Genomic DNA, 26,137 nt, shown 5'->3' on the forward strand with positions numbered 1-26,137 from the left:
GAAACCTAGCAATAGCCATTCTGCCAGGCTACCTGGGCAGCCTCCGTGCCAGCTGGTTGCTACAAGAACTGTAACTATCAGAGCTGGTGCTGGAGTCTGCTTGTTTTCCTCTTCTCCCTCCCCATCCCTTTTTCCTTTCATGTCATGTCTTTTAAGCTTGAAAGGAGGGGTTGTTTCCTCGCTGCTGCTTTTCCATTTATATGTCAGCCACTTGGGAGCATTTTCAGCTGAAGAGTGGAGTAAACTTAAAATGAGAAGGAGAAGGAGACATTCTTCTCCATGCTTTTAAGAACTCACAGATATGTGCATGTGCTTTTTAAAGTTGTAAATGTGCGTGTAGGGTGTTATGTACTAAGCCTGTATCCTAGAACAGTAGGCAAGTAGGATCCTAGAATGCAACAAATGATTGGCTTGCAGGAGAAGAACCAATCAGGCTCCAGGAGGGAAGCAGAATCAGCCAATCAGACGATACTCATTGTGTAAATAATCTATATAAAAGCCTGAGGTTTGGAGGGCATTTCATTCACTGTTTTACAAGCTGCAATAAAGAGCATGAAGTCACTACAGGTCTCCGAGTATATTTCATAGTGGTAGCGTAGCATAAAACGAGTAAGTTAATCTGTTACCAGATAGAAATATCAGCTTATCTTCTCTCTTTGCTTTATCAAAGGCTTCCTGACACCAAGGATACCTGAGGGGAAGAGAATGAGGAGAAATATGCCAGGATTTATGTCTATAATCACTCAAATCAATATGCCCATATTTAATGCAAGCAGTTGATTTTAAGCAGTTCATTGGTTAAACCCTGATCCTTCCCATTACACACAAGGTCTTTTCAGTTGCCACTATGTCCGTAGATGATGTGTATGCTACACTGCTATAACCACAAACAAAAAGGGATGCGGGTGGCGCTGTGGTCTAAACCACTGAGCATCTTGGGCTTGCTTGCTGATTGGAAGGTTGGCGGTTCAAATCCCTGCGACTGAGTGAGCTCCCGTTGCTCTGTTCTAGCTTCTGCCAACCTAGCAGTTCTATAGCACACCAGTGCAAGTAGATAAATAGGTACCGCTGCAGCGGGAGGGTAAACGGTGTTTCTGTGCGCTCTGGTTTCCGTCACGGTGTCCCGTTGTGCCAGAAGCGGTTTAGTCATGCTGGCCACATGACCTGGAAAGCTTTCTGCAGACCAACGCCAGCTCACTCGGCCTGAAAAGCGAGACGAGCGCCGCAACCCCATAGTCCCCTTTGACTGGACTTAACCATCCAGGGGTCTTTTACCTTTACCTTTTACCTATAACCCAGCTGTGGAGGCTGAAACACCTGGCTGATCTCCTAGCCTAAGCATGTTAGGGTTTTTGTGTGTGCTTGTTGCTGTCGAGGATCATTTGGCACAAGACTAGCTGTAGTTAATTAGGATTGTTGGTTTTAAATCCCCATGGACCACTAGTAATTAGATGTAGCTCTCTGGGTGTTGAACAACTATAGGAAGCATCTCACTTCTATTCATAGCTGCCAAGTTCTCCCTTTTTTTAAGGGAAATTCCCCTATGCTGAATAGGCTTCCTCGCAAGAAAAGGGAAAACTTGGCAGCTATGCTTCTATTCTGTGGGCACTTTGGGGGGATCATGTTGTACAACAGCGGATTTAGAGACTCTAGTTCCATAGTCAAAACTGCAGAAGTATTGCAGAACATGGGACAGGTGTGGATGCTCACATCTCAACCAAGTTGGAACAAGCCTTCTGCCCACAAGTCCCTTCTCACAAGGGCAGGAGCCATGAGGTTTTGTGAGCAGGCAAAAAGGCTTACTAAGCCATGATATAACAGTTTCAGTGCAGTCAGAGAGGGAGCTTAAGCCTTGAAAAATAAAGCACAAACATGTTTCTGATCTTCAGTAGCATTGTAAGTTTGTGTACTCAGCTCAGGGTATGAAGTCAGCGCCCAAAGCCAAACAAATGTCACATAACTCACTTATTAGTTGTGTGTGCATTAATTTCAATTATGCCCTACATTTCTATAAGCAGATATACTCAACGCAGTGTACAGTAAGAGAGATCATCATATACAATTTTTTTTAAGGACAATGTTAACCGGAACTCAAAATAGCAGCAGCAAGGACTGAGTACCATAAAAGATCATTCAAACAATGGAAAAATCACACCTTAAACGTCTGTCTGAATAATAATAATAATAATAATAATAATAATAATAATAATAATAATAATGTTTTCAAACATCTGTTTAGGGGGGGTAGTTATGCAAACAAATATTCATAATATACATTCCTAAGTTTTGTTTCAGTAGAGGATGACTACAGAAAGTGTTAAGGAAAAAGCTTCCTGAAAACAGACTGTTTAGGGCAGATGTCAGCAACCTTTTTCAGACTATATTTTGGGGGGAAATATGAACAAATTCCAATGCCCCACAAATAACCCAGAGATGTGTTTTAAATAAAAGCACACTTTCTAGTCATGTAAAAAAAAAACCAGGCAGGCCCTACAAATAACCCAGAGATGCATGTTAAATAAAAGGACACCTTTTACTCATGTAAAAACACGCTGATTCCCGGACCGTCTGCAGGCCGGATTGAGAAGGCGATTGGGTCAGATCCAGCCCCTGGGCCTTAGATTGCCTACCCCTGGTTTAGGGGAAGACTGAAAGAGGTCAGAGATCACCATGTAGAAGCAAAGGCGAAATGAGGTGGAGGCTTGGGAGCAGTTGAGAGTGGGAGAGGAAGGCTCTATTTCCTGCAGAAACGCATCCATGAAATTCGGAGTTTGTTTTCCCTAAAGCCCACCCAACATGCCTCCCTCCTCTGAGCCCATGAAAAGAAAGCATCTCTTACCAGTCAACAGGGTTATGGGCATGCTGAAGGAGGTAAGGAGACTTCTCGTGGATCAGGCGGTTCGTGGGACGAGCAACGCTAGACTGGCTGCCCTTCCCACCCGTGGCCATGGCCAAAGCTGCTCTCAGTTGTATAGATCTGCAACACCAAACGCAGACAGAAGGCTATTAGCTAGGCTAATCCCCATGGTGCTGAGATCTGGATTAGCTCCAGTGCCAGGCTGGAGGCTGACAACACCTCTCAGCATCTGCACAGACTTGGTCTGCATTATATTAGTAAACAATGTAGGCTTCTCTGTCTGAAGAAGCCTAGGACTACGAGCAATGAAACTGAAGCTTGGGGCTATCCTCAAGGGCCTGCTGCCAACCCCAAGGTAGACCATGCCTGTTGACTTCAGGCACAGAACCTCCCTTGGGGTGGAGCTCCCTCTTGGAGGAGGCCTACGGCAGCAAGTGTTGTTGTGGTTGTGAGGGAGCTGTGCCACAGCTGAAGGAAAAGCGTCTCTCCTTGTCCAGCGATTCAGCTGCTGCATGACAGGGATTTTCTCATGTTAGGTTCACAATACCAGCTTTGGTAAAAGGGACGCGGGTGGTGCTGTGATCTAAACCACTGAGCCTTTTGGGCTTGCCGATCGGCGGTTCAAATCCCTGCGATGGAGTGAGCACCCGTTGCTCTGTCCCAGCTTCTGCCAACCTAGCAGTTCGAAAGCACGCCAGTGCAAGTAGATAAATAGGTTGTGGGAAGGTAAACGGTGTTTCCATGTCCTCTGGTTTTCATCACAGTGTTCCATTGCACCAGAATCGGTTTAGTCATGCTGGCCACATGACCTGGAAAGCTGTCTGTGGACAAACGCCAGCTCCCTCGGCCTGAAAGCGAGATGAGAGCCGCAACCTCATTGTCACCTTTGACTGGACTTAACCGTCTGGGGGGTCCTTTACCTTTCTTTCTTTCTTACCAGCTTTGGTTGATTGCAGCAAACTTTGGCTATAGCTCAAGACATGCAGAAGTCCCAGCACCTGCAGGTAGAGCTGGGAGTATCTCTTCCCTGAAGCCCTACAGAGCCACTCAACCTCCCTCCCTCCCACGCCTCAATTTACAAGACCATCCACAAACACATCTCCTCTTTATTGCTCCCAAGCTTTCCACCAACATATACATTTCCCCCAAATTGTTATCTCTGTCGTATGTTACTATAATGCACTCGCAATAGGCCACATGCTCATAATTCCTTGGCCCAGGAATGTCTTGATTCTAAAGTAAGGTAAAGGTAAAGGGACCCCTGACCATTAGGTCCAGTCGTGTCCAACTCTGGGGTTGCGGTGCTCTCATCTCGCGTTATTGGCCGAGGGAGCCAGCGTACAGCTTCCAGGTCATGTGGCCGGCATGACAAAGCCGCTTCTGGTGAACCAGAGCAGCACACGAAAACGCCATTTACCTTCCTGCTGTAGCGGTACCTATTTATCTACTTGCACTTTGACGTGCTTTCAAACTGCTAGGTTGGCAGGAGCTGGGACCGAGCAACGGGAGCTCACTCCGTCGCAGGGATTCGAACCGCCGACCGTCTGATCGGCAAGCCCTAGGCTCTGTGGTTTAACCCACAGCACCACCTGCGTCCCAACGTTATCAATTATACTGTGTTTAAAAGCATTGTGCATAGATTAAAAGGTAAGACCGTTCCAGTCTAATAGACACAGTACGAAAGGAAAAGGGAATGGAGAGGGATGAAGAAAGCAAAGCAAATTCAGGTACCAGTTCCTGAAGTTACAGTTGAGATCTAAAGGAGAGTTCTAAGAGCAAACAGCCCCACAGGAAACTGAAGGTACACAACCAAACTGGACTACGACATCAAGCTGTCTCCTCTTTAAAGCTGCCACACATCCCTTATATTCAGATATCCGTTATTTCTGAAGCAGCACAGCTTCACTTAATGTAAATAGATCTCACATTTCAGAACAATCATAGTTCTGTTAAACACAGCTAAGTAGAAAACGCCTTGCAGACTCCCTGCTGTTGCTTCTATTTAAAATTTGACCAGGAAGCCTTTCTCGTCTCTTCCTTAAAGTCACTTGGTTACCCTTGCCATCACAAGGAAACCACACCAGAGATGCGGATTTTCAAAATAGTGTTGACTCCACCCACATTCCGGAAACGTGATTTGTGTCTAGCCAATCAGAATTCACTTTTCCTGCAGAGAGTGGAGCAAGCGCAGTCTTGGAAACGCTTCAGTTCAGCTCCTTTGAAAGGAATGAAGCAAATACGGAGACCGCTTTAAAGTATTTCGGGAGACTCAACACTGTATTACATATCTCATAGGATATATCTTAAGGCTATATGTGTCATGTTTTAGGTCTAAACCTCAGGTGTTTTACATGTATACACCTTTTTAAAAAGGACCTTGTGCACTTAACAAACAGGTGTCTTCATCTGAATGTATGAATAGGGATACACCTTCATCATACTGTATTAAGTTACATATTATTTTGCAAAATGGGTATGGAATATATTCATGCTTACAGTTAATTCTTTATAGTATTACTGTCTTTAATGTAATCAATAAAATTTGTACGAATGAGAGAAGAATGGGTGAATCTTGGGAAAGGTTGCCAAAGTCAGGAAAAGCAAGTGACTGGTGGCTATAAACAGGACTTTGTTTTAGGCAAAACATCAGATTAAAATTGGGGGATGAAACTGCATGTTCCTGCACAGCTACGTCCATTTGCCTAGAATCTGTTTCTCAACCTTGGGTCCCCAGATGTTTTTGGCCTACAACTCCCATGATCCCTAGCTCACAGGATCAGTGGTCAGGGACGATGGGAGTTGTAGGCCAAAAACATCTGGAGACCCAAGGTTGAGAAAGGCTGCTTGATCCTAAAGGCCCCATAGAGGGCAGAGACCATGACCTTTGAGTTTCATAACCAAAAAAGGCCTTGCAATTCTGAGGTCAAGACGCTTTAAGTGGGTGTGGGGGGTGAAAGATGATACAAGGATCTTGGAATCCTGAAAACTTTCGAAGTCAGCTTTGCAGTCCAGAAAATATCTCCAATTAAGACTGTGCCACATAATGAAAAAATTGAGCTGGAGGTATTAAAAACTGTGGAAACTAGCCATCATAGGGTGAAACCCAGGTATCCCCAAACTCAGCCCTCCAGATGTTTTGGAACTACAATTCCCATCATCCCTGACCACTGGTCCTGTTAGCTAGGGGTAATGGGCGTTGTAGTCCCAAAACATCTGGAGGGCCGAGTTTGGGGGTGCCTGGTGAAACCTCTGCAGTACTCCACTCTCTCTCCAAGTGATTAAGCTGGCCACTTAGGGAGAGCAACAGTCTCTAGTAACTACAGTATATTCCTTCAGAGCATGCGCGAATGTGTAATATGATGGAGTGCAGTGGATGTATAGCACAAGATCCAAGTGTCATATTACAGTACAGGCACTCTGAGCAAGCCATAGGTACTACTAGGTGGCTAGAGATCTGGGAGCAGCAGGAACTGTAAACACAACAACAATGCAATGAAGCGCGACGGCGGAAAGAGAAACTGAAATATTGTTCTCTGCGCTCTAATAGTTAGACCCGCGGATAAATCTGCAGTAAGCACGGCAGAGCAAACGAAAACTGCAACAAGAAGCAGAACCAGACAGGAAACCAGCCATGGAGCCCCTCAGAAAAAATACTGAAGGGTCGGGCAGAAATTCAAAAGCGCCATTTAGCTCAAACCTCCCCAGTTTGCAGGACTGGGGAACATGCTGCCGGACTCCAACTCCCATCAGACCCATGGCAATGGTGTGACGATGGGATGATGGGAGCTGTAGTCCAAACAACACTTATAGAGGGCCACTGGCTCCCGCCCCTGTCCTACTTACTGGATCAGTACAGGGGGGCAAAGGGGGTCTGAGAGACTGAGTGGGAGTGAGCAAAGCAAAGTCTATGTCTGCAGGGGGGCGGGACGAGGGGGCGGAGAAGAGGGCTCTGCACATACCATGCTCTTCTATAGGGGAAGGGGTGGCGCCCCAAAGCGAAACCACATCGCCACCCACCGCTTTCCCCTGGGCTAGGACTTTATAAAGCGCAGGAATAAATGCATTGGGCCAAGCAACGCCAACGTGCAGTGTAACCCGCAGCAGCCAAGCCTGTTCAGTTCCGCCCCGCCCCCCATGCAAAGGCTATTTGGGGGGCCGAAGCTCCCCTGCGGAGCCACCCAGGGACTGACAAGGCAGGGAGGGAGCCAAAACAGACCCGGAGACGCCAGCAACCCAGCTGGGTTGCTGTTATCTGCATGTAAACAAACACCCGCACGTCGCCAGTCCGGATCTAGAAGTCCCCCGGGGCCGAGAGGGTGGGAAAGCGGCGCCTCTCGCCTGCACGGCCCGGTACCTGCGAGCCCAGGAGGTTCGGCTGAGCCCAGCCCGGCGGAGCAGCAGGCGGCCCCCGGCGCGGTGCAAGAGCGCGACCGGGGCGGAGATCATGGCCCCGCTGCTGGGCAACGAAGGGCGGCGCTGAAAGGGATCCCCCGGATCGGGTTTGGCGGGCAGAGACAGGCAGCGCCGCTTGCCCAGGGAGGAGGAGGAGCCTGGCTCTGTCTGTAGCCGGACTTGGGGGGTGGGAGGGACGGCCGAGTTTCTCCGGATCCTCGGGTAGCGGTGCAAGAAGCGCCAGCCGGAGCGGAGCAAGGGTCAGGGAACGGGTGTGACTGGTTTGAACCGGGAGAGGAAGGAAGTTCATCCGAGGCCCGGGAAACGTATTAAGCATATTAACCTCGGGTGCCTTGTTGACTTTTGATCATTGACTTACTATTTGTGCATATGGAAGGGGGGCTGAAGCTGGCACAGATACCTTGAGAGTAAAAAGTTATTTTTTCTAACTTTTTAATAAGATGGTAGGAGACAAAGTACTTTGTTGCAGAGGCAGCTGCTGGAGGAGGGTTGCCCGGGAAGGATAGAGAGACGGGCTTGTTTTCCTTATATATAGATTTTTGGGGTTGGGAGGAGTAGTCTATGACATGAGGCTAGACTTAACTATGGCTCTGTGTCGTCTGTAGAAGAGCGACCAGCAACAAAAGCCTGATTTCTACCCTTAAAAAAGAATAAAATGCAAATTTAAGTCCGCGTATTTCAAGGAGAGGCATAAACCGGATTGCTGAGGCAACAGCTGGCCCAGAAAGGAAATCGAAGTGACTGGAAGAATTTTAAAAACACCAACAAACGGAAATACAGTAATCCCTCTCTGAGCAAAACTAAGAACAATATGAAAGCCACAACCAATATAATATCACACAAATTAACTGCAATACTTGTCAATTCAGAAGCAAGCACTGAATTCAGTGGGACTTCGGTTGTGTACACACTCTGGTTAATTCTGCATCCGATGCACTCTCACTGCTAGTTTGGGAAGTGGTTTACACATGATTTTAGCCACAATCCATATCTATCCTGTTTCTTATGCAATACTGCATTTTGAGGCATTCCCCCCCCCCCAAAAAAAACCAGTTTGGGCTTGAATTGAGCTGTTCAAATCTGTGATCAACCTCTACTACAAATTCAGATTTCAGGAGCTTAGGTAAACTATGGCTTTCAGGGTGAGGATATTCTACTGACCTACCATGCAAGGCTGTTTTAAAGATTATTGATATGATGAACATGAAACACTTTGAAAACCTGAAGTTAGGCACACAATTCCCACCTAGCCATGTCTACTTAGAAGTAAATCCTACTGCATTTCGTGTAGCTCAGGCATCCCCAAACTGTGGCCCTCCAGATGTTTTGGCCTACAACTCCCATGATCCCTAGCTATCAGGACCAGGGGTCGGGGAAGATGGGAATTGTAGTCCAAAACATCTGGAGGGCCGAAGTTTGGGGTTGCCAGGTGTAGCTTATTTTGCAAATGGTAAAGAGTGCACAGGACTGCAGTCTTTTATCAAGCTTCTGTCTGCTTCACTGTCCACATTACCATGGATTGAGGCAATTGGCTTCTATATATGTTATTTTTATTTAGGTAAACCTTTGGTGGCTTTTCCACACTTTTCTTCTTGTTCTTTTTCTTCTTACAAATGTATTTTTGAATTCATTTGGGGGTGTATTTGTTTCCCTTTGTAAGCCACTTAGAATTTTTACAAATAGAACAGTTATAGCATGTTTTAAATAAATACTTTTTTATAATGTGATGTGTGGGAGAGGGAAGCAGATGGCTCTTAACACTTCCAGTAGGCAAAATTGTACTTGACAAACGTCCTTTGCCACCAAACTCTTAGCAGAACAAGCGCCCCCTGCTGGTTATATGGTAGCAACTTTATTATTACTGCCTTCAGCACAGAGGTCACCCAACTTTTATTCGGCCAGGTGGCATATTTGGAATGTTGAGAGAATGTCATGCGCACTGGTCACAAAATGGCTGCCACAAGGCGTGCGGCTTGACACAAAATGGCTGCCATGAGGGTGTGGCTCAAAACAAAATTGGGAGTACGGTACTGTACTGGTTTTCCTATAGAACAAAGCAATTTATTGGTTGGATATGGTCAATTTTGGGCCACTCACTATCTTTCGGCCTAACCTGGTTCAAAGGATTGTTGCCAGGATAATATACTGGAGAGGGGGATAACTATGTAGGCCACCTTGAGCTGCCTGGAGGCTATTATTATTATTATTAGCCCGTTAGGACAAGAAGGCAAGGCAACCTGCAAGGCAAGTGTTGCAGGCATCCCTTTTGCTGTTCTCTCTTCCCTGTTACCGTATTTGCCTGAATATAAGCCACACTTTTCCCCCCAATTCCGACCATGAAAAGTTAAAAGTGGGGCTTAAATTCGCAACCTTACAAAAATGGGCTTTTATGGGACTTCCGGTGAGGCAAGATGGCAAGCGCCACAGCAGCGCGTAGCTCCTAGGACCACCACCAACAGCATAAGACACAATTTTAACAGAGTGGCTTCTATTTGGGTATTGTCTTTTTTTTTTTCTTGAGTTTTAAAGGTGCGGCTTATATTCGGGCCAATACACTATAAATCAAAATGCAAGAAACAGCCTATGAAACAAGTAGGGACCACATCCACATCACTGCTTCTAACCCCCTGCCCTTGGGGGGGGGGCAGAAAAGGGGGGAAGACAGCACCCTCACCGCTTCTACCCATCCAAATAAAAATGGTGCTTGGTGCTAGAAAAAGCAGGGAGGCAAGCTACTTCAGAAAAGCCTGCTGGATCAGAACATCTAGCTGAGCTTCTTGTTTCCCACAGTGGCCAACCAGGACGATGCACCTGGAAAGCCCAAAACGAGTATATAGGGGGGGGGGCTTGTCCCACAACTGTTCCTCAGGGACTGGTATTCAGAGGCATGTTGACTGTGGTCCTGACTAGAGGTACCAATCTACATCATGGCTAGTGGCCATTGATAGCCTAAATGTTCATTAAATTGTCTATTTCCCTTCTAAATTGGTGGTTGTCACTACTTCTTGGGGCAGCAAATTCCTTAACACCCTATGCTTTTTTCAGTTAGATACATTAATGAAAACAGCAGCTCTGATGGAGCCAATCTCTGCAGCCTTTTCTGAAGTTTCAGAGTGGTGGCACAGAATATGAGCTTTATATACCTACTTTCAGCATATAAAAGACATGAAGCATATTGCCTGGGGAACTGCCAAGTCAGTGAGTATACTTACTCACAAACGTGTGTGTCAGCATCTTAATGATCAGATTTAAATCCCACCCATGCCCATTTGAAACTGGGAATTTAGTCTGTTTTTTCCTATGCCTGGGCAGAAACAAATCTAACTGAAATAGTCTAATCTCATCCACCTAAAGGTTTGTTGGTTGGTTGGTTGGTTTTAATTTTAAATGGCACTTTCCAAGCTACTATATTGATTCAAATTGTGGAGGGCCATGGTGCTTGTCAGATATCATTTATGATAAAAGCTTTCACAAAATCAGAATAGCAACCAGTCACAAAACCCAGTTGATAATTGGGTTATAAGTAATTCATTAACTTCTCAAGAGACAGCCTTAAACAGATCCTCCTCCGTCCCCCATCACTATTGTTGCTTTATATCAGGGTTCACCATCTGTGGCCCTCCAAATGTTGTTGAACTGCAACCCCCATCATCTCTGACAACTGAGCATGCTGGCTGGAGATGAAGGGAGCTAGAGTCAAGAAGATATGGGGAAACAAATATTCCCCATTCTTTTCTCAACCTTCATTTTTTAAGCCTCTTGCAGCAGTGATTTAATAATAATAATGATAATAATAATAATAATAATAATAATAATAATAATAATAATATATTTATACCCCGCCCATCTGGCCGGGTTCCCCCAGCCACTTTGGGCAGCTTCCAACAAAACATTAAAATACAGAAATCAAACATTAAAAGCTTCCCTAAACAGAGCTGCCTTGAGATGCCTTCTAAAGGTCTGGTAATTGTTGTTCTCTTTGACCTCTGGTGGGAGGGCATTCCACAGGGTGGGTGCCACTACTGAGAAGGCCCTCTGCCTGGTTCCCTGTAATTTGGTTTCTCGTAGCGAGGGAACCGCCAGAAGGCCCTCGGCGCTGGACCTCAGTGTCCGGGCAGAACGATGGGGGTGGAGACGCTCCTTCAGGTATACTGGACCGAGGCCGTTTAGGACTTTAAAGGTCAACACCAACACTTTGAATTGTGCTCGGAAATGTACTGGGAGCCAATTTGTGATATTCTTATGAAACGTCCAACAACTCTCTGCATTTTGACTACATTTATCTTGCCCTTAGGGGGTGGGGGGGACCTGTGGCCCACGAGATGATGTTGGACTACAATGTCTGTTGTCCCTGACCATTGGCCATGCTGGCTGGTGTTGATGGGAGCTGTAGTCCAACAACATTTGAAGTGCCACAGGCTCCCCATCCCTGCTTTGTCCCTGGTTATCACTCAGCTTACTTTACAGCAAACATTTCCAACGCAAATCTAGACTACATTGCTATAATAATGCCCTTAGAAAAGATGGGATACCTTTTTATGAGCATAGTATACATACCGTACCTCGTGGTATACAGTGGCATATGTAGACGTTTCAATGCTGAGTAATGGGTTCATCAAAACCTATTATTTAAATCTTGCGAATGAATGGTTTTAAAAACAAAGTTCAATAGCTGGAGTCAAACAGAAAGGACTTCTCTTGTGACTGAGCTAAGAGATTATTTTATTTTATTTATCGCTGCATTTGGGCCCTTCCAAAATAGGTTAAGCGAAAGATCAGAGCAGCACTCTCTGGTATCCAGAGGCATACTTGATCTGATTATGGGTGTTTGGGGTGAGGGGCATTTTTGCATCAAAATGCCATTGTAGTGCAAACCTGTCCAGTGTGGACAGCCAAAGTTATAGTAAGACTTTTTTGGGCTCGTGTGCTTGTAATTAACAGTTTTCTAGAAACTTCTGCCTCTGTTATTGAATCTTGTTAAGCACAGCAGCAGGATTACCGATACCCCTTAATTACCATTAATGCCAATCTCTGTTTTATTTTGCATTTCCTCACTAATTTTCTCCTACAGCAACCTGAACAAACAATAAAATGACCAGAAGCTACAAGTAGGTAACTTTTAATTAACATTGCAAAGTTCTTTTGCTAACCAGGACTTCCTAATGAAGCATTATAGAAGGCCACACTAATGGGCCCTAGCATGGATGCAATCTGTGTCTTTCTGACCCAATGTAAATGAAATAACTGTGGTGGGCATTAAAGAGAATCCTGTTTTTGAGATTGCTTTTAAACCAAAGAGTGTTAGAGCATGTTAATTGTTGCCCAGGGGAAGATCTAGGTGATGTCCTCTCATTACCTGTGCTGGCAAGCAATAAACAAATGCCTTGGGAATGCAGCCATGCAAGACTGTAAATGGTTTTAATTTGCCAGCAAGAACATCAGTGAATTTTCCATTACATTCATCTCAAGGGGAACTACAGACCAGTGCTGAATATTATTCATTTTAGCATGGGCTGCAGAAACCCAGGCCGCTCAAATGCAATTCAAAACAAATCAGCACATGTCTAGCTTGTTGCCTTAACATGGCAAACAAGAGGTATGCTGATTTGTTTTGCACTTGTGTTAGCAGCTTTCATTCATTTCAGCTTGGAAACGACTCAACTTCCTGCAGTTAGCAAAAGGCAAAGGCTCCACTAAACTACAATCTTGTTTGCCAACACGGGTTGCTAAAGAAGACTGCTCAAGGAGCTAAAAAATCTTCCTGTTTTTGATCACATGGTGCACCATGGATTCTGGTTATTAATTAGCGTAAGGACATTTGCACCGTCAAGGTATTTCAAAACAGCCTGGAGGTCCAGCTACTGCATCATCATGCTCTCTCCAACAGTGAATAGTCAGCAAAGCTCACAAGCAGTTGCATGCAGGTTGTTTGCCTGTTGAGAGTGAGGGCAAGGAACATTGCTGGCACTCTGAATTGTCTTTGTACTGTTGTCACATAACCATATTTGAATGGTGATGCCATGGCATGGCAATTGTCCATTTATGCTGAGACTGAAGAGCTTTGGCCTGGCTCTGAATTGAGTGGGCTGTATAGCTGGAAAGAAGAAACCCTAGTTCTAAAACAAAGATGTAACTGAAGCAGCTGCCAATAGAGGCAGTGTGCAGGCATACAAGAAGTAAATAGTCGGGCTATTAAAAGACAGCAGGACGCCTCCCCCCCACAAGCACTCTTTTCCTTCAAAAGTGTGCAACCTTAGCTTGAGACCCCTTTGATCAAACCCGAAGAGAAGGAAAGTGGTTTAACATAGAAAAGAAATCCATTATGAAGTGTGAAACCTCAAGCATACAGTATTTGAACTTTTTATTGACTTCTTATTTCCCTCCCCCCTCTTTATGTTCCATTATAGCCAGAAAAGTTGTATTGGTGTGGCGATTGCTGTGGCGGTACTTAAGCATAGGCAACAAAACTTCAGTGGTTGTACCACAATGCTCTCCATGCCTGGCCCCTATTCACATCCCACCTCAAGCTTATTCTAGCTGGATCAGTGCTCCACAAACATCTTGTCCTGCAGATGAATCTTGTATTGGCATGCTGAAATCCTAGATTAAGACACAGTTGGTAACTGGGATTTAACTTCATGCTGTACATACACTCTGTCTCTGCCATTCCAGCTTGGAAGGAGAGGTTGGCTGAATTGAAGATAACGCACCTATTGATACATTTTCTCTCTCTCTCTCTTGATTTTTTAAAGCAAGTTTAAGCCCCAAAATGAAATGTTCCAAGGCCATCAAGCACAATAATAACGTTTTATCATCACAGAGTCAGGATTCCCGACATCATATTCAAACAATGACCTCCATCATTTGCCTCCATTAACGCAGTCCAGAACTTCCTCATGAGTTTCCCAAAGTTCATTCAAGCACCCTCTCCCACTGTGGAATCTGCACTTTCTGGAGTGCCCCTCAGTCACGGGTATCCCATGTTTTTTAGTTTGGGGCTTGAGAGGTAGGCGCTGGGGACAGCAACAAAAGTCTGCAGTCAAGCATGTACTGTAACTAAGGGGTTGTCCGTGATGATAACAAAGGAAAAACTGGATTCCTCAAATGATTACTGAGAGGTCAAAGGAAAAAGTCATTTGGACCGAAGGAGGCAGAAACGCGAGTGGCAGAGACATCGGATTCAGAATGGAGGAACATCTGGGCAGATACAAGAGTGAGTCTGAGAATTGTGCTCTCCTAGTGCAAAGTGTAATGCTTCTTCAGAATCCTTCCTGAGCATCCGAGTTCTGGGCCTTTTTTAAAAAAAAACAAGGCAAGTTTCTAGCTCTAGCCTGGCTTGTTTTGGGGGCAAATTTGCTTCTCAAGAATTAAAGCCAGGAGAGGTTGGCCAGACTTCCAGTGGTCAGGCTGTTGTTCTTGATGCTGTTACACCTCCTTCCCATAACCAGTCTCAAAACTTATCAACTTTGCTCCAAAAATTGTAAGCAGAATGAAGGGTGCAGAAAGAAGAATGTGTATGCAGTTGGTCTCGCTGCTGCTGCTGCTGTTTATTTTTACAGTCAGGAAGGCTTTCTAGTTGCAGACTTCTGAATATATGTATTTTTTCCCATAGTGTAACTGGAGGACAAGAGCAACTGAGGAAGAGACTCCCCTTCATTAAGGGACCCAGTGAAAGTGACTCTGGAAAAAGAAATTTGATTTCCTCCTCTAATGTATAACAGTGCTATACTTGCTGACCTATCCTGTTTTCCAGAAGTGAGACTGTCATGCACGCAGTGCCGCTGCAAGCCTTGGCAAAACATTTTTTTGTGTTTTCCATGCAGGTTACGAAATAATTTGATTCCCTTTCCTCTGAAGGGACAATCTTCCATGAGTTAATCTTTATTTTATCCTAGCCTCTGTGTGTACCAACATAAAAGCACTGGAGAATGAAGACCCTTGAAAACTCAAGCCCTTCTTAAAAGACCTCCCGTCTCCTGGGTACCCATCAAAACAAGGCCAGCTAGTGGCAGGGATGTCCCAGTTCTCCATCAGAAGCAGCAGACTCCAGGCAATGTTCAACGTGATGGAGCGGTTGGTTCTTCTGTAGGCCACCAAACAAGGAGATTCTTGCTTATGAATCTCTTTGGCTTAGGCAGAAACTAGAGAAGAGTTTCCAGGGAGACGTTTCCTCCCCCACCCCCATCAAAACTAATGTGCCCACAAAGCCATTTTGCATGGGAGATTTTCCATAGCAGCTGGGGAAGGAGCAAGAGAACAGTTTGCATGACACCAACAAGAGTCTTCTCAGAGGAAAGGGTTCATACCACCTTGAGAAGGTAGTGGCGGGGGACCTGAGCCAGACAGTGGTAGGAGAGGTTGAGGCAAGTTGCCAGGTAGCTCTGGGAAAGGCCCTGCTCCAGTCTGAGGGAAGGCACTCATGGAGGCCGGGAGGGCCATCGCTGGTTGGATGCTGCTGAGTGGGAGAGGGAGTGAAGCACTGTAGGTCATGGAGTTCATGGTCATCCCCATAGCTATGGTGGGCACTGGGGAGCTGGTCCGCATCTGGTTGAGAGTTGGTTTGGGCTGGTCCATGACGTTGAATGGGTTGGTGGGAGAAGGTGTGCTGAGACCTGGAAGAAGGAGAGGGAAGGAGAGAAGCCATCAGCACAACATTCCAAAGGTCAGAGGTCAAGGAAGTGAAGCTCCCCTCCCTGTTTTTTTTAAAAAATGCACACAAATAATGGCAGTATCTACAATCATGTGACCCAGACACTCTAATGTTAAACAAGGAAAGTGTGGAAATGTGTTGCTGAGGGTTCCCATTTTGCCCCATATTTTGAGTTCCAAGTTTTGGAGTCAAAAGCAGAGAAGGCCCTCGCACCAATCATGGCAACTGGCAAATATCAACTTGCCTAGTATGGAACAAGTCTGAAATTTCTGAGAAGGACTGGTTTCAGTGAAGAAATGGGCCCAGTAGAAAGAGGAAGTGAGGAAGAATAGCAGCTCTGTGTGGCAGGCGTTAGGGAGCAGAATGTACAATGGGGAACTAATGTGCTAGGCTGAGTGCAATCAAATGTGGCACAAAACAGGACTCCAGGAGTGTAGGGCAGCCCATGTGACGCACACAGTTCTGTCCATCACATGAACACCACCTCCCATCTGCTGCCTGAGGCAGCCGCCACCCCAGTTGGCTTAATGATAGGGCCAGCCGCGTTACAAAGCTCTGGGCAAAACTGGGGGACAGAATTGCTGATGGATCTATTCTGCCTATAGGGCCTACCTGCCAGAAATGGATTGCGAGACATCAGGTTCTGAGGGGCTGTGACCAAGGAGTCCAGATTAACCAGAGAGGAGGCATTTGGGCCAAGAAATGCCTCTGGCGTTTTGCTGTCTTTCTTCTCCTTCTTTGAATCAGGAAGAGAGTCTCCTAAACCTGCAATATCAAAAACGTCCTTATTCTTGACTCCATTCTCTTTCGTGCTTGGAATAAGGTCACCAAACAGGTCCACATCTACCAACAATAAGAGAGAGAGGGAGAATGTGTTATATCTGTTCCTTATCACTGAGATACTCCATGGTTTGCCCCACATTTCCCGCTGGGTTCTCATTTAATCAATTATCCAGTCCTTTCTTAGATGTACTGTATTGGTTCATCTTCAGATGAAGTTCTCAGAGTGGCTAATGATAAATTGATGAAATGAATGAAAACAATAGCTTGCTAGATATAATTAAAAAAATCACTACAGTGGAAACACGAAAACAGAAAGCAAATGGAATAACTCAATTGTGTGCTTATGATCATTCTGTCAATGCAAGCATTCTGTTTCCCAAACAGAATGATCCCTCTCCTCCCCTTGCACAGGTTCTCCTTAACCGATTTGGGGGAGTTGTGAGGAGAGGAGATGGGTAAGCCCTATTGCCCTAGTGGGAGCCGTTGCATTAGCTTCCGCTAGCATGCCTGCTTAGTTGAATCTGGGTCAGAGCAACAATAAAACTCCACCTCAAAAATTCATATGCATTCTAATAGAACTACAAGGATTGGGCAAATACAAAGATGTTAACTTGACATCAAAAAGAGAAGGAGGATGGCACCAGGCAAATCTCTCTTGAGAAGGTATCCCAAAGGTGAGGCACCAGATGATGATGACAGCATTTGGAGAAGGGCCTGAGAAGGGCCAAGCAGGCTCCTGTGGGAGGAGGAATCCTCTAAGTCAGCCTTCCCCAAGTCAGTGGACTTGAGGTCTTTTGGACTACCACTCTCATCAGCTCCAGCCAGCCAGCATAGCCAATGGTCAGGGATAATAGGAGTTGTGGCCCAACAACATCTGGGGGAGGCACCAGATTGATGAAACCATTTAGGGCTCGAAAAAGGCTAAAACCAGCACATTGGACATGGAATCTATTTCACGCTGCATTTCTGCCACAATCCTTGGATTCCACCATTTTCAAAGATGCACTTCCGTACAGCTTTAGGAGAGGGGTGTGTGTGACTTCTATCAGCAGGTATACAACCTACCAGTTCAATCTCCAGTTAAAAGGAACTTAATTTCCAGAATAGGTAAATATATGTGCCTGAATGCCCCTGGAGAGCTGCTGCCCATAACAACAAGCATTGCTGCTGTGGATGTGTCATTGTTCAAAGTAGAAAGCATTGTTTACATAATTGTCCTAACGCTCAGCGCTGCCTTCCTTTAACACACATTTGTTGCTGTCTCATTGTTCAAGTCCCACTTTGAAGCTTCTTCTCTAAGGCATTCCCCCCCTCCCAAACTCTGTTGCAAATTGGGATTGCTGCTAGAAACCTTTTGTGGGTAATGCATTGTAATATAACTTTTGCACATGGACATTTTTTTTAAAAAAAATCCATCTTAGGAGCTCCTGATGTTACATTGGCATCAGCCCCCATCAAAAGCGTAGAGCTGGAAGGCACCACCTGAAAGGCCATCTCTAGTCCTACTCACTGCCAATGTGGGAAATCAGACCAGAATGGAAACTCTAGAGCAGCTTTCCCCAACCTTGTGCCATCCAGATTTTTGGACTACAATTCCAATCAACCCCAGGCCCTGTGGCCTATATTCAGGGAATATGGAAATGGTAGTCCAACACATCTGGAGGGCACCTGGTTGGGGAAAGCTGCTCTGGAGTTCTAAGGCTAGAACTAATTGTCAGTACAGTGGTGCCTCGCTTAACGAATGCCCTGCTTAACGAAATTTCCGCTTAAGGAAAGGATTTTTCGAGCGGGGGTTGCCTCGCTAGACGAATTCGTTTTATGAAAAATTCGTCTAGCGAATCACGGTTTCCCATAGGAATGCATTGAAATTCAATTAATGTGTTCCTATGGGCAAAAAAAAAAAATTTAAAAAAAATTCAAGGCATTCCTATGGGATTCGCTAGACGAATTTTTCGTTATAAGAAAAGACCCGTGGAACGAATTAAATTCGTCTAGCGAGGCACGACTGTACATGAAAGGTGTAAGCAAGGGCAAAGCCATGGACTTATTTTCCAGCAGGATGCATACGATAAAACAAAAGCAGTGGGAGAAGAAGAGTAGTACGTGTGAAATCTACCTCCATGGCAGCTGTCAAAATTGTAGGATTAAAAATTAAGCCTGAAAATGCAAATGGACGACCTGCCCCTTTCACTTACCTACAGGGCTGTTGGATTTCCCAGAACTGTCATGTTCTGGCTGATCCATATGTTCAGGTAGTTTTGCAAACAAGTCAAAAGCAGCACTGCCTATGGAGGAGTTGAAAACAGAAAGAATGCTTAGGGGAGGGGGCGCTCAATGAGTTGGGCCCACCCCCTTTTGAGTGTCCACCCCATCTCAGCACCACTGCTGATTTAGGAGTTTGGGGGAAAGCAGGGGTTACAATAAATCCCCAACGTTGTCCTTCCCAATGGAAACCAAGAACAGGAAAAAGAGTTCCCTTTGGGAGCTCTCGAAAAGTGGTGGCCGGGAATGTGCTTATCCTCTCCCTCCATCACCAGTTTGTTGCTTGGAACTGGGAGCCAATCAGCAGCAGCGGGGAAGAGGTGGTCATGCTGCTGACACTACATGAAGCTGCACACGGAACTCTCTCATGTCAATAGATGAAAGAGATACATGCACAACCTGGCATGATAGCTGCTGGTCCCATCTCTAATACATCTGCTTCTAGGCTCCAGCCTATGGTTTGCCACTTGGGTACTCACCTGGGGAGAACTGCTTCTCACCCTAGCTGAGCAGATAAAGAGCACATGGCATGGCTCACATAAAGCTAGGGGGTGGGTAAATTGCGGCTGGCAGTTTTGAAGGAAGCAATGGGAAACCAGACAGTTCTACAGATTAGGTGGAATGGAGGACTACAAGTGAAAAGGAGCTTCTCTTACCAGACGTGGAAGACATCTCCACAGTGCCTCCCCAAGGGTCAGCAGCAGAAGTTGTGCCTGCAGGAACTAGTGCAGGGGGTGAGGACTTTCCCCAGGGGTCTGAAGAAGAGACACTCGAAGGCAGGGATTTGACCCCCCATGGATCGGAAGAGGAAGCAGAGGAGGAAGAGGCATGAGGAAGGTTCCAGAGCCCTGGAGAGGCTTGATTGGTAGAACATGCTGTCTTACTTAGAGGATCCCCTGAAGATACGGGCACCCAAGGGTCTGCCGTGGGACCCCAGGATGTTCCTGTCGATTCCACGGTGGACTTGGTATCTGGAAGGGGGGAAAGGAGCGTCAAGAGAAACAAAATGTAGACAGGATGTGGACGGGGGGAAATGAATAAGGAATAAATAAATTAAAGAGCTAGTGTTGATGAAGCTAGAAGCAGATGAATGGGTGCAGTATTAGAGATGTTACTTGATTAAAGAAATCTTAGTTGATCAATTGCATGAGCATTAATGGATTAAACTTGCACAAGTTTGCACATCAACATGCTTTGAAGAGTGGGGAACATTTTTAGACGATGCACATACAGTCATACCTCGGTTTAAGTACGCCTCGGTTTGAGTACTTTCAGTTTAAGTACTCCGCGGACCCGTCTGGAACAGATTAATCCACTTTCCATTACTTTCAATGGGAAATTTCGCTTCAGGTTAAGTATGTTTCAGGTTAAGGACGGACTTCCAGAACCAATTACACTCATACTTCGGGTTAAGTATGCTTCAGGTTAAGTACTCCATGGACCATCCGGAACGGATTAATCCACATTCCATTACCGTACTTTCAGTGGGAAAGTTCGCTTCAGGTTAAGCACGCTTCTGGTTAAGTACAGACTTCCGGAAACAATTGTGCACCTCAACCGAGGTGCCACTGTATATGACCCAAAAGGAACTATTGTAGGAAAAACACCTTGAGAATGAGACACAAGGTGGGGGCAGGAGAGAAAGTCCCTTCTTCCAAGGTGGCACCTGCTTGTAGGTACTTTTGTAATAATAAACATGTTTAAAGAGAAAAATCTGCCTCCCCCTCCAGTAACCAGGGCACCTTCTTCATCCACAATAATAATAACAAACTTAAGCCAAGGATAGGGAATCTGTTGCCCACCAAATTATGTTGTTGGACTCCAGCTCCCAATCGCCATGCTGGCTGGGGCTGATGGGAGTTAAGAATCCAACAGCATCATTTGGAAGGCAACAGGTTCCCTATTCCTGATTTAAGCAAATGGATTAGTCAACTAAACACTGCAGCCCAAAGCAGAACCATAGCAAACAATGGGTTAACATTTGCCCAAGCTGGCTGAAAGCATGGATAGAATGGGAGATGTGGGTGGGTGGAATGGAGAAAGAAGAAAGAGGCTGCAAAGATCCTTACTGTTGTGCTCCCAAGAAGTAGACAAGGACAGAGCTGGAGGAGAGAAGGCTGCGTCATGATTCCAAACCTCAACAGATCGATTGTTGCCCCCACCTGGAATATCCCATGGGTCAGCTGAAGTGTGGGTAGAAGTGATCGGTGCCGGTCCGAAAATGTCTGCCAGCTCCAGCACAGAAGACTGGAAAGATACAAAGGAATAAAATGTATTAGGGCCTTGAGATCCCAAGAACATGTGTGCTTCAAACTGCACCAAGACTGTACAGGTTTGGAAGCTATCAAAAAAACAGAGGGCTTCCCTCCACTCTCCCGAGGCATGGTGTTGCAATTTCTCCCTTCCTTAAGAGCCTCAGAAAGTAAAATTCTACACAAGATCCCATGCTATACAGGCTATGAGTGTGTGAATGGTCTCTTAATTGCTTTAAACTATTGGATTGTTAGAGCATCTTCTGAGTGTAGCAGGGTCTATATGCAATAAATAGATCAGGGGTCCCCAAACTAAGGCCCGGGGGTCGGATGCGGCCCAATCGCCTTCTAAATCTGGCCCGCAGAAGGTCCGGGAATCAGTATGTTTTTACATGAGTAGAATGTGTCCTTTTATTTAAAATGCATCTCTGGGTTATTTGTGGGGCCTGCCTGGTGTTTTTACATGAGTAGAATGTGTCCTTTTATTTAAAATGCATCTCTGGATTATTTGTGGGGCATAGGAATTTGTTCATATATTTTTTTCAAAATATAGTCCGGCCCCCCCACAAGGTCTAAGGGACAGTGGACTGGCCCCCTGCTGAAAAAGTTTGCTGACCCCTGAAATAGATGGATGAAAACCACCCAATGGACTTGACTCCAGAACAAATGCAGTATGAGCAGCTGACCAGTTTTCTTCAGTTTCACTGTTAATTGTAGGGTCAACTCTCAGGATAAATTCTCACTTTGTAACCAGCAGTGAGTGGGAAGGTCTTCAGCCCCAGGATTACCAATCTGCAATTCCATCTGAAGTAGAAGCCACCATAGATACTTCAGAGAGATGAGTGGAGCTAGGACAGGTGGAATACAAATTGGCACACACCAAAGCAAGTATGTCCACCACAATATAACCAAGCAGCTGATGCCTCCTACCTGACTTTTCTTGGTCTTTTCTCCTTCTCCTTCTTCTTCCACACCCTGGTGACTTTCTTCCAATGCCCTCTGCAGTAGTGAGTTTTCTCCTTGCCATGCCCTCACTTCCTGTAATCAAAATGAACAGCCAACGGGGTATGAGCTAAATACAAGAAAAATGAAAGATTATTTCATACTGGTCATGGCCATCATTTAGATACGCCTGACAACTGCACTTTCCATTTCCATACTTCTATACCCCATGTTAAACTGTTCTCTGTTAGGAACAGTTAGTTTTTAGAACTTCGCAAGTTACATTAAAAATAAAATAAAAAAATACCAGCCAGAAAAGACCCAGAAGGCAGAAAGAAGCGGACATAGCTGGGGTGAGGTAGGAATTGGAGGAGGGGGTCTAGAATTCTTTCATCTTAAAAAGAAAAATGAGCAGGTTTTATGTCCAAGGGCCAGTTGCAATTTCACATATACTTACTTGGGAATAAGTCCCATTGAGCCCCATGGGGCTTATTTTCAAGTAGATATGCTTTGGATTCTGTTTGGTGTTTCATTATCAATGTGAAAAGAGGCAATTTCACCATCCTTGGACTGGTTTTCAAATGTTGGGTTTTGACAAATTTCCACAACTGATCAGAGTTATCCAGAGATACCCAGTCTTGAGTTCCCAAGTCTCTGAAACTATCTCCTATGCGAATCAAGATTTCTTTCAGAACCGTGAGGACCTGAAACCTCATTGTTTTACACATGGATATTTTCTGGAAATACCAACTCTGGCAAACGGAACAAGATGTACAGAATTTCTAGACTCTTCTGGAGATAGCAGCATTGTCTCAGGAAGGAGCCACCAAGCTTAGGCGAAAAGCTTTCCCACTTAAAGAGGCGTGAATTCAAGAAGAGGAAAGTTAAAAGTGCCCTTTCACCACCTGGGTTTGGGATACCTTCTCATGTTCCTGTTTGCTCAGGGTAAGCGCTATCTGTAATTGCAAGTCTTCATCTGTGCTGGAGACTGGAGGAAGTGGCTGCTGACAATGAAGGAGAATGGCATAAAAGTTTGTTCCTGCTCCAGGGCTTTGTATTCAGTCATTCATTTCTGGGACACAACCTTCCAAACCCACCCCCTTCCCCTTTATAATCAAAGAGTTTTGAATCCAGCCATGCAACTGTTCAACTAAGGTTTGCCCATTTAGCTACTCATCCCACAAATATTTAATGCCTATTCTTTCACAAAGTTTGCAGTCCCTCCCTTCCAACCCTTGCTTCTATTTCTTTCCACCCACAACCATATATTTACACATGGCTTGCTTACAATACAGTCAAACCTCGGTTTACGCCTACCTCTGTTTGCGACCGCTTCGGCAAGCGACCGCCGCGGACCCGGAAGTGTTTACACCTGGGTTCTGCGGTGTCAGATGCGCAGACACGATCTACGCAGCTCGTGCATGCGCAGAAGCATTCTGTGCAGAGCTTGCGTGCGCAGAAGCGCTCTATTGGCGCTTCGCGCACGCACAGAAGTGTGCCTTCAAGGAGTGACTGCTTCGGCGAGCGACCGCCTCCGCGGAACAGATTGCGGTCGCAAACCGAGGTACCACTGTACAGCTAAATCACCTCTCAGCAAAATAATAATAATAATAATAATAATAATAATAATAATAATAATAATAGCAGCTGCTGCCCAAACAATAAAAATGCAAGCATCCAAATAAATCCATAAAACAGTAACTAAATAAAAGCAACTGTCACCAGGACATGAATGATAGTAGCTAGGTTTCTATATTTCAGTCATAGGAGGTGCAGATGGTGAACTAACTAGAGCTGGCACTCTGATTCAAGGCCACCACCTGAGAATCTAAGAGCATCCTCAAACTATGAACCTTATGAATGTGTGTGATCCTAATCAAAGACTGGCATTTCCTCAGCCAACAGGCATTTCAACCAAGTTCTCCAGATACTAGTCTCTCAAATCCTTGCCCAGAAATGGCAGGAGCTGCTTTCATTTAATTTGTAAAAGATTTCTACTCTACTGTTTGATTAAAATTGTCCAGAGTACTTTACAATAGGTGAAGGTTAAAGACTGGCCTACAGTTACCCAAGGTTAACCAGGTCTATTGGGGGTCCCCCCCTCCGCTTCCCAGCAGGAGATGAATCATTTCCTCATTTGAGGCAGCAACCCTAAAAGCAGTATTCACTCTTCTGCCATTCAGACTGGCCAGCTTTCCATAGCTGGTCACCTTCTGCCAGGAAGGTCAATAACTGAAGAGACATAGGGTTGTATTCAGTGCTGAGCCTGCTGTGCCCTGCTCGTGAAACAGAACTTCTTCCTCTCCTCCTCCTCCTGGTCTGTATGTTCCAGAATTCTGCTCCAGAGGGTCCCCTAACTCTCTGGAGCACATCTTGACTGTGCCTGGGTCAAGGATGCAGGGGGAAGAAAAGGAAGGGGAAACCCTGTTGTATGAGCAGAACAGCAGTGTTGGCTACAACCCATGTTCTGCTTCTGTCCCAGAAATGTCTCAGTGCCTCATCTGCCTCTTCAAGTGAAATCAACTGAAGCTCATCCAATTAACCTTGAGTAGCAGTGGCAGAGCTGGCAACCAATACAGACACTGAGCTCAATGTGACATCCAAGTCATGGCAGATGTGACTCAGTTTATCTGCAAAATGTCTTGCAAAGAAGTTGCAGTGGGCTACTGATGGTTCTGTGGCTTGGGATACTGAAGAAGTGGTCCTCTAGATGTTGCTAGGCTACAACTCACATCATCCCTGACCATAGGCAGTGCTGGCTGAGGTTGATGGAAGCTGGAGGCCAATAGCAACATATGGATGTCCACAGGTGTTCATCAATAGATGGTTGTTTCTGAAGGAGCACTGCCATGGCAGCAAGGAGGTTTTTGTGCATTTCCCAACAGAAAGCTTTCCTTTGCCCTACTAGACCACTCAAGTGCAAACACCTACATACAGGTATAAGAAAACAATCCCAGTAACCTTGCACAAACCTATAACACCAAGATCTCAATGTACAATCAACAATAATGCACCAACAGCTTGGCAAGTTGCACCCAATGACTTTCTACAGCTTTCTTCTTTTTTAACCCTGGTGCCTGCCTACAGCTTTGGTTTATGTTTGGACCTTTTTAGCAAACTGGCTGGCTTCCCAAGGTAATGTAACCTGAGAGCTTGCCTTGCTGGCTGCTATGACCCTTCTGTCCTTTCTTCGGGCTGGAGATTATCAAGTGTCGTTCCAAAACCCAGTTCCCTACAAGGAGGCTGATCAGCAAGCCAGCAGGGACGGCTGCTTTGTTACCCTAGAAATGGGGGGGGGGAGCACAATCACACTTTTGTGCCAATACAAACAACAGTTATCACCATTCCTTGCAGAGACCTAGCCCTTTCAGGCACCATCGTTAACACTGCCTCAAGAAAGACTGTTGCAAGCAGCAAGCATTGATCGCACACTTTTAATTTGCCAAATGCTTCACAGAACTTACTGCCTTTGGCCCTACTCTGGTTCTAGCTGAGTGTGGGAAAAGGTGGTTCCAGGTAAGGATACAGGTGTCCACATCCATTAGAAAGGCACATCCCGCCAATTCAGCCAACCAACATTATGGCTCAAGCAAGGATGTCTATTGAGCCGCATATGTCAGCCATTGTGTTCCAAACCTCGCCCAAGAAACTGTCTGATCTCTGCCCCTGGCAACTCCTATGCAAACACAAATACTAGTTAAAAAGGGAAAAAACAAGATCCCAGTGCTAGCTGACCTAGATGTTCCTCCACCAAACAAAACCATCAATCATCTCCTTTCTTTTGACTTGGGCTGTGTCCATATCAGAATCACCGCCATTGGGGAAAAGAGTGTCCTTGGTCATGTGTTCCTTAATGTATTGTTTCATTGTTGGCCCAGCACAGAATGTTTCAAGGAACTCGGTGAGCTTTTCACATTGCAACCCTGCATACTGTACATAACGGGGGTTCCTCGTTCCTGATGAATATGTTGCTCTTTT

The 26,137-nt window shown here is 45.5% G+C and overlaps 2 protein-coding genes across 10 annotated transcripts in view; both read right to left on the bottom strand.

Annotated features, from left to right (window-relative positions):
• Nucleotides 1-7,527, bottom strand: part of SPATA20 (spermatogenesis associated 20) — a 46,875-nt gene extending 39,348 nt beyond the window's left edge. Inside the window, exons 1-3 of one of the 2 annotated variants that reach the window (XM_035104363.3) lie at nucleotides 7,212-7,527; nucleotides 2,840-2,977; nucleotides 627-691 (exon numbers count right to left, since the gene is read on the bottom strand). In XM_035104363.3, the coding sequence (XP_034960254.3) occupies nucleotides 627-691; nucleotides 2,840-2,977; nucleotides 7,212-7,303 (295 nt within the window). In that variant the 5' untranslated portion in view covers nucleotides 7,304-7,527. Of the gene's footprint in view, nucleotides 1-626; nucleotides 692-2,839; nucleotides 2,978-7,073 lie in introns of both variants that reach the window. The other variant, XM_035104365.3, reaches the window with a different exon arrangement.
• Nucleotides 7,528-13,614: 6,087 nt separating this feature from the next.
• The window catches only part of EPN3 (epsin 3), a 32,197-nt gene continuing 19,674 nt past the window's right edge, over nucleotides 13,615-26,137 (bottom strand). For 3 of the 8 annotated variants that reach the window (XM_035104366.3, XM_088663079.1, XM_088663078.1), the window contains exons 4-10: nucleotides 23,080-23,163; nucleotides 22,148-22,255; nucleotides 21,035-21,212; nucleotides 19,622-19,936; nucleotides 18,899-18,988; nucleotides 16,533-16,763; nucleotides 13,615-15,882 (exon numbers count right to left, since the gene is read on the bottom strand). In XM_035104366.3, the coding sequence (XP_034960257.1) occupies nucleotides 15,557-15,882; nucleotides 16,533-16,763; nucleotides 18,899-18,988; nucleotides 19,622-19,936; nucleotides 21,035-21,212; nucleotides 22,148-22,255; nucleotides 23,080-23,163 (1,332 nt within the window). In that variant the 3' untranslated portion in view covers nucleotides 13,615-15,556. The remainder of the gene's footprint in view (nucleotides 15,883-16,532; nucleotides 16,764-18,898; nucleotides 18,989-19,621; nucleotides 19,937-21,034; nucleotides 21,213-22,147; nucleotides 22,256-23,079; nucleotides 23,164-26,137) is intronic. The other 5 variants (XM_035104372.3, XM_088663081.1, XM_035104369.3 and 2 more) reach the window with 5 other exon arrangements.

The sequence above is a fragment of the Zootoca vivipara genome, chromosome 2, assembly GCF_965207765.1.
Source record: "Zootoca vivipara chromosome 2, rZooViv2.hap1.1, whole genome shotgun sequence".
NCBI lineage: Eukaryota > Metazoa > Chordata > Lepidosauria > Squamata > Lacertidae > Zootoca > Zootoca vivipara.